This window comes from Bufo bufo, chromosome 1, assembly GCF_905171765.1.
Source record: "Bufo bufo chromosome 1, aBufBuf1.1, whole genome shotgun sequence".
Lineage (NCBI taxonomy): Eukaryota > Metazoa > Chordata > Amphibia > Anura > Bufonidae > Bufo > Bufo bufo.
In genome coordinates, this window is record NC_053389.1 from 831,286,843 (window position 1) to 831,295,066 (window position 8,224).

At 37.9% G+C, this 8,224-nt stretch overlaps 1 protein-coding gene across 1 annotated transcript; it reads left to right on the forward strand.

Annotated features, from left to right (window-relative positions):
- Positions 1 to 347: 347 nt before the first annotated feature.
- On the forward strand, positions 348 to 6,953 carry LOC120990092 (olfactory receptor 1468-like). Its single transcript, XM_040418637.1, has 2 exons — positions 348 to 491; positions 6,030 to 6,953. The coding sequence occupies exons 1-2, from the start codon at positions 348 to 350 to the stop codon at positions 6,951 to 6,953; spliced, it is 1,068 nt and encodes a 355-aa protein (XP_040274571.1).
- The last annotated feature ends 1,271 nt before the right edge of the window (positions 6,954 to 8,224 follow it).

Sequence of the window (8,224 nt, forward strand, 5' to 3'; positions counted from 1 at the left end):
TCAGATACAGGTGAAATTATTGGTGAAAAAAGTTAAATAATTCTTATTGGTCTAATTTTTTATATGATAATTTTTATATCCACTGTATATATTTATAAAAGTATTTTAGATTTATTTTAATGTCATTTCCTGAGCTCTTTGTCAGTCTGGAATGCTTTTTCTGTACACTCAGAGTTCAATGTTTTAAATGCTAAATGAAATCTAATATTCAAAATAAACCCTTGGTTGGGGAAAGTGGGCAAACTAATGAATTTCCTCAAGCAGATACTTTGGAAACACCGACACTGGGTGATATAATGTTAGCAGTAAAAAAATCCAATAGTGTCTTAGAAGTAATTACGACGCAGATGAGTGAACTGAAATCAGAAGTTCAATTGGTTAGAGACGATGCTAGAAGGTTAGATGAGAGAGCTGAACAGGCAGAAAAAAGAATTAGTGATGTAGAAGATCAAGTCTCTGAATTATCAAAAGAATTTAGAGCTCTGAAAATGGTAAACATAGATTTAATTAAGAAGTTCACTGACCTAGAAGACAGGGATAGGGTTGGGGGGGGATATGGAGGGGAGGACAAAGGAGATTTTTTATTTTTTTATTTTTTATTATTGGTCCTTGGATGAATAATATGAGAAGTAAAAAATATGATTAACACTAAAATCTTATTTTGGAATGTGAGAGGTCTTGGGGAGAATTATATTTTTATTTGCAGTATTTGATATCATTGGGAGATACCTTCCAGCGCTGGTTTGTCTGGTAGAGACTCATATGGTTAAAGACAGATTAGACTTGTTTAAAAGAAAATGGATAGCTCATCAATTCCACTCTGTATTTAATGGGTATAGTAGAGGGGTTAGCATTGTTATTCGCAAGGATATTATGTGCTCTATAATCTCGAAGAACATTGATGTAGAGCAGTGATGGCTAACCTTGGCACTCCAGCTGTGGTGAAACTACGACTCCCAGCATGCTCCATTTATTTCTATATAGTTCTGAGAGCAGCCAAGCAAGCGGGGCATCTTGGGAGTTGTAGTTTTACCACAGCTGGAGTGCCAAGGTTAGCCATCACTGATGTAGAGGGACGGTATATATTTTTATATGGTAATTTTGAAAATGTAAAATGTGTGTTGGCTGGGGTATACATCCCTCCACCTTATAGACACGGCGCTCTTAGAGTTATATGAGTTCCTGTTAGACAAAAGCGACTCTCTATTAATATTAATGGGTGATTTCAACTGCACAATGAATAATGACTTAGATAGAGTAACAAAAAATGAGAACCCCAAAAAAATAATAAATACTCCGCTGAAAAAACGAACTCAAGATTTGGCTGGTGGGATATATGGAGGATTCCAGAATCCAGAAGCAAAACAGTACTCATGTTATAGTAAAAGTTACGATTCCTTGTCAAGAATAGACTTGATACTTGGTAATCAGTTAACACTACAAAAAAATATAGAGGTATTGTATGAACCGAGATGTATCTCAGATCATTCCCCAGTATTGGTAAAGGTGGGCTTGAAAGTTGAGAATTTGAAAGTGAAGCGTAAAAACTATATGATAAATCCCATATGGCTCAATCTAATAGGTAAAGAAGATCAAATAATAAAGGATTTGACTTTTTTTTTTCAAATTAATGGGGATACAGCTGGAGTGAATGTGGTCTGAGACACTGCTAAGCCCTATGTAAGAGGATTGAGAAACAAAAAGATTATTGAGCTTAAAAAAGGATATAAGAAAAAAGAGGAAGATTTAAGAACTAAGGTGATAAATAAGGAGGCACAGTTGATAAGTAAGAAAACACCGGAAATTAAAAATGAGTGGTTAAAAGCGGTTAATAATTATGATAATTACATCAAAGAAAAGGCGCAGAATAAAGAATTATTTGTCAAGACTAGGAATTATTGGGAAGGAGGTAAACCGGTAAAGTCTTATCTAAGATAATCAAGAATATGGATGCGGTCGAGAATTTCGCCGTAATTAGAGGAAAAGACGGCCCATTATATAATGATCAGGAAAAGATACGGGATATATTTAAGACCTTTTATAAAGACTTGTATTCAGGAAAAACCCAGATACATAAAGAAGAGATGGTAAAATATGTGCGAGAAATAGGAACCCCAAAACTTAATGATGACCAACAGACAGCCTTAGACCGGCCTATATCCTTAGGAGATTCTAGCAGCAATAAATGAAGCACCACTTGGTAAAACATCAGGCCCGGACGGTATTCCAAATGAATTATATAAAAGAGTTAAAGAATTTTGGGCAAATAGACTTATGGAAGTATTTGAATACTCAAAATGTACAGGATGTCTACCAGAGTCTATGTAAGATGCGACAATTATTTTAATCCCCAAAAAAGATAAAGATCGATCGGATCCCACCTCGTATCGTCCAATTTCACTTATGAATAATGATTCTAAAGTTCTGGCTAGGATTTTGGCGAAAAGGCTGAGGAAGTTCATAGTACATTTGATTTATAAGGACCAAAACGGATTAATTCCGGATAGGTCTACAACACTGGGCTTGCTTAGGGTCTTTGCAAATATCCAGTTTACGGAGAATAATAAAGATCTATGCTCTATTTTGTCATTAGATGCGCATAAAGCATTTGACTCTGTGAATTGGGACTTTGTATGGGAATCTATGACAAAATTTGGTTTTGGCCCAGGATTTATAGACTGGATGAAGATTATATATAAATAAACAAAGCCAGAATATCAGTTAATGGTATACTATCTGATAGTTTTCGTATAGAACGAGGGGTGAGACAGGGTTGTCCTCTCCCCCCCTTGGTTTTTGCCCTGACAATAGAATCCTGGCTATAAAAGTTAGACAGGATGTGGATTTGCGGGGCTTCGGACTGAGGGGGAGAGAGGACAAAATGTCTCTATATGCAGATGATCTGCTCTTTTTCTTGGATGATACAAATAATGATCTGCAATATGTCATGCTGTTGGTGGAAGAGTTTGGTAGACAATCTGGTATATTAATTAACTGGGACAAATCGACCTTGCTCCCTCTGAGTGATAAGAATGTGATTTCAGAAGCAAAATTAAAGATTCTTACTCCCCAGGACAGTTTTAAATATTTAGGTCTGGAAATATCCAAGGACCCTAATAAGTTTATAGCATGAAATATTAAACCATTACTTGATAGGATGAAGGAGAGGATTAAAGTTTGGAATAGATTACCAATAAACAAAGCAGATAGAATTGGTTTAATCAAAATGATACTGTTGCCCCAGTTGTTCTATGTCATTAGAAACAGTCCCATTTATTTGGGGAACTTGGTTTTTAATCTGGTCAAACAAAAAGGTAAGGAGAAAGATACATTGGCTTACAAGATCTTACCAACAAGGAGGACTAGAGGTCCCAGATATCAGATTGTACTATATGGTAGCTAATATTGCAACAATGATGAATTGGACACAGGCAGATTTTTTGAGCCATTTGGTACATAAGAGTGAGGGTGGCTTACCGGATATATTTACATTACTCGAATCAGGACAATTGGAAAGTATGCACTTATATAAAATCCCATTGGTAAAATCACTGGTGGGGTTATGGGGCAAAGTCAAAAAGATACTGAATTTAGAGGGGCAGATTAAAGTTACACCTTTATGGTATAATAGGAGGTTAGGTAGTGTTACTTTTTTGAAAGAGGCCAAATATTGGGTTGACAAAGCATAATGGTACATTTTACAATATTTTCAAAATGAAACACTGAAGGATAGGGACACATTATTCATGAATGTAAGGGAAGATGGACAAAGTTATTTTAGATATATTCAGTTGGTGGATATTGTCAAAATGGTTATAAAAAAGGAAGATATAATGACAAAATCACATGAGGTGATGCATTATATATTAGGTTGGAAAGGTAAGCACAAATTGGTGTCAAGTTTGTATAAAAATATACGAGAAATTAGAAATGAGGGAGGGAGGGAGAAGGAATAAAGGTTTAAAGGTAATATAAGCAATGTGATATTCATTGTAATGTACTGGATAGGTCAAGTATTTCCATGTAGAGGGTATTTAAGTGGGAGGGGAATGGATGCCCTACGACCCCAATTTATGTATTTGTTTTAATTACTCTCATCCCTTTCTGGTTGATACTTGATGTTTTTATTATGTAAGTGTTAAATGTATTGCTACTGCTTTTTTTGTAATTTACTAATAAAAAATATAAAAATAAAAAATAAAATGTTTTAAATGCTCTTTGCTTCTATCTTATTATATTCAGTGCCTTTTAGCCAAATTGGTTTCTGTTTCTTTCTGGACATTTTTACCTGTAATGGTAAATTTACTACAGTATTCATGAGATATCTCTGGCAAACTCCCCATTTAGCTTCAGTATTCCCATTTCTCAGAATCTAAATCTTTAAAACTGAGCTTTTCCCTTTTTTTTAACTGAATTTATAGTCTATTTAGGTCCAGGTTTTTGTAACTCCCTTTTATACTGCTTGATTGAATATTATATTGAAGTTTGCTATATTATGGTTGCTATTGGCCAAGTGCTCCAGAACCTGATCACAGTGTTGTTCACTTTCCTCAAGATGACTGCTGACTGCCACTAGGATGTATATTTTTTATATGGGATATAACAAAAATATAGAAACTTTATAAAAATAATTGGGTCACTGTCACTAGTGGGGTACCTCAGGGGTCAGTATTGGGCCCTATTCTCTTCAATATATTTATTAATGATCTTGTAGAAGGCTTGCATAGTAAAGTATCAATTTTCGCAGATGACACTAAACTGTGTAAAGTAATTAACACTGAGGAGGACAGTATACTGTATATATATATACTACAGAGGACAGTATACTGTATATATACTACAGAGCACAGTATACTGTATATATACTACAGAGGACAGTATATATACTACAGAGCACAGTATACAGCTACAGAGGGATCTGGATAGACTGGAGGCTTGGGCAGAGAAGTGGCAGATGAGGTTTAACTCTGACAAATATAAGGTTATGCACATGGGAAGGAATAATGCAAGTCACCCGTACATACTAAATGGTAAAACACTCGGTAACACTGACATGGAAAAGGATCTAGGAATTTTAATAAACAGCAAACTAAGCTGCAAAAAACAGTGTCAGGCAGCTGCTGCCAAGGCCAAAAAGATAATGGGTTGCATCAGAAGGGGCATAGATGCCGTGATAAGAACATAGTCCTACCACTTTACAAATCGCTAGTCAGACCACACATGGAGGACTGTGTACAGTTCTGGGCTCCTGTGAACAAGGCAGACATAGCAGAGCTGGAGAGGGTCCAGAGGAGGGCAACTAAAGTAATAACTGGAATGGGGCAACTACAGTACCCTGAAAGATTATCAAAATTAGGGTTATTCACGTTAGAAAAAAGACGACTGAGGGGAGATCTAATTACTATGTATAAATATATCAGGGGTCAGTACAGAGATCTATCCCATCATCTATTTATCCCCAGGACTGTGACTGTGACGAGGGGACATCCTCTGCGTCTGGAGGAAAGAAGGTTTGTACACAAACATAGAAGAGGATTCTTTACTGTAAGAGCAGTGAGACTATGGAACTCTCTGCCTGAGGAGGTGGTGATGGCGAGTACAATAAAGGAATTCAAGAGGGGCCTGGATGTATTTCTGGAGTGTAATAATATTACAGGCTATAGCTACTAGAGAGGGGTCGTTGATTCAGGGAGTTATTCTGATGCCTGATTGGAGTCGGGAAGGAATTTTTTATTCCCCTAAAGTGGGGAAAATTGGCTTCTACCTCACAGTTTTTTTTTGCCTTCCTCTGGATAAACTTGTAGGATAACAGGCCGAACTGGATGGACAAATGTCTTTTTTTCGGCCTTATGTACTATGTTACTATGTAATAATGGCAGAATGAGTGAAAAAATTCAGTCCCAGTATATATAGTTTGTGTGTCAATATCCAAGGTCTCATCTTTACTACTTTGGTCTTGAAAACTACATCCAGACATTTTACAATTTGAAGTCTATAATGTTTGCTTTACTTCCTTTTTCTATTTGCAGACAAATCTGACTGTGGTCACAGACTTTTTTCTGTTGGGATTTCAAGGCAGACAACTTTTTAGAAATGTTCTCTTCCTTCTGTTCCTTCTTGTCTTTGTTGCCTCAATATGTGGGAATCTCCTGATCATCATCCTGGTGTCCACTAGCAAGAACCTCCAGACTCCAATGTACTTCTTCATCTCACAACTGTCCATCAGTGACATCTTATTATCCACAGATATTGTCCCCAGCCTGCTCTACATCCTACTGAATAATGGAGGAGCCGTCAGTTTTATTGGTTGTATGACTCAGCTTTATTTTTTCTTAACCCCCGAGGCATTTGAATGTTTTCTTCTCGCTGTGATGTCTTATGACAGATATGTGGCCATCTGTAATCCCCTCCGTTATGCCGCTATCATGACTAATAGATTTTGTATTAACTTAATCACTATGTGTTGGTTGTTAGATACTTTTCTTTCATTCATTGTGACTATAACATCATCCAAGCTAAACTTTTGTGGGTCAAATATCATCGACCATTTATTCTGTGACCTTGTCCCCTTACTAGACCTGTCCTGTTCTGACACCTTCCCTGTTCACTTGGAGATTTTTGTTTTGGGAATTACAAATGTAATGGTCCCAACCGCAATCATTGTAGTGTCTTATACTTACATTGTGATATCAGTCTTAAGGATTCCATCCAGTACTGGTAGACAGAAAGCCTTCTCCACCTGTAGCTCCCACCTCATTGTGGTCTCCATATTTTACTGGACAATATTTATTGTCTATGTTTTTCCAAACAGTATACAAACACGAGTTACTGATAAAATCCTCTCTCTGCTGTATACTGTATTTACTCCATTTATTAACCCCGTTATATACAGTCTGAGAAATAAAGACATTAAGGAGGCCGTAGAGAAAGTATTCCATAAACATGTCATGTAATAAACATTCATTGGCTTTCATATATTTATATGTCTAATAAACAGCAGTATAATCATTTTCCAGACCCTGGGATTTATGCAGAAACCCATACAGAAACTAACAAATAAACATTTGTAATAGAGAGAAAAATAGCAAACAGGATATCTCCTGCCTAATAATGATCATTAGATACTGGAATGCATGTTTAGGGGAAATAGGAGATAAGTTATCATTAGAGTTGAGCGAACACCTGGATGTTCGGGTTCGAGAAGTTCGGCCGAACTTCCCGGAAATGTTCGGGTTCGGGATCCGAACCTGAACCGAACTTCGTCCCGAACCCCATTGAAGTCAATGGGGACCCGAACTTTTGGGCACTAAAAAGGCTGTAAAACAGCCCAGGAAAGAGCTAGAGGGCTGCAAAAGGCAGCAACATGTAGGTAAATCCCCTGCAAACAAATGTGGATAGGGAAATGAATTAAAATAAAAATATTTTTTTTTTAAATTAACCAATATCAATTGGACAGAGGTCCCATAGCAGAGAATCTGGCTTCACGTCAGCAGAGAATCAGTCTCTTCATGCCATAGCAAAGAATCTGGCTACATGTCAGCAGAGAATCAGTCTCTTCATGCCATAGCAGAGAATCTGGCTTCATGTCAGCACAGAATCAGTCTTCATGTCATAGCAGAGAATCAGGCTTCACGTCACCCACCACTGGAACAGGCCACTGTCACATATTTAGGCCCCGGCACCCAGACAGAGGAGAGAGGTCCCGTAACAGAGAATCTGGCCTTATGTCAGCGCAGAATCAGTCTTCATGTCATAGCAGAGAATCAGGCTTCACGTCAACCACCACTAGAACAGGCCACTGTCACATATTTAGGCCCAGGCACCCAGGCAGAGGAGAGAGGTCCCGTAACAGAGAATCTGGCCTTATGTCAGCGCAGAATCAGTCTTCATGTCATAGCAGAGAATCAGGCTTCACGTCACCCACCACTGGAACAGGCCACTGTCACATATTTAGGCCCAGGGACCCAGGCAGAGGAGAGAGGTCCCGTAACAGAGAATCTGGCCTTATGTCAGCGCAGAATCAGTCTTCATGTCATAGCAGAGAATCAGGCTTCACGTAACACACCACTGGAACAGGCCACTGTCACACATTTAGGCCCAGGCACCCAGGCAGAGGAGAGAGGTCCTGTAACAGAGAATCTGGCCTTATGTCAGTGCAGAATCAGTCTTCATGTCATAGCAGAGAATCAGGCTTCACGTCACCCACCACTGGAACAGGCCACTG

Excerpts from the sequence above, each read along its gene's own strand:
- LOC120990092 (XM_040418637.1), top strand. The coding sequence starts at position 348 with ATGAGTGAACTGAAATCAGAAGTTCAATTGGTTAGAGACGATGCTAGA. Across the intron at positions 492-6,029 it reads AATTTAGAGCTCTGAAAATG|ACAAATCTGACTGTGGTCAC; the intron begins GTAAACATAGAT and ends TTCTATTTGCAG.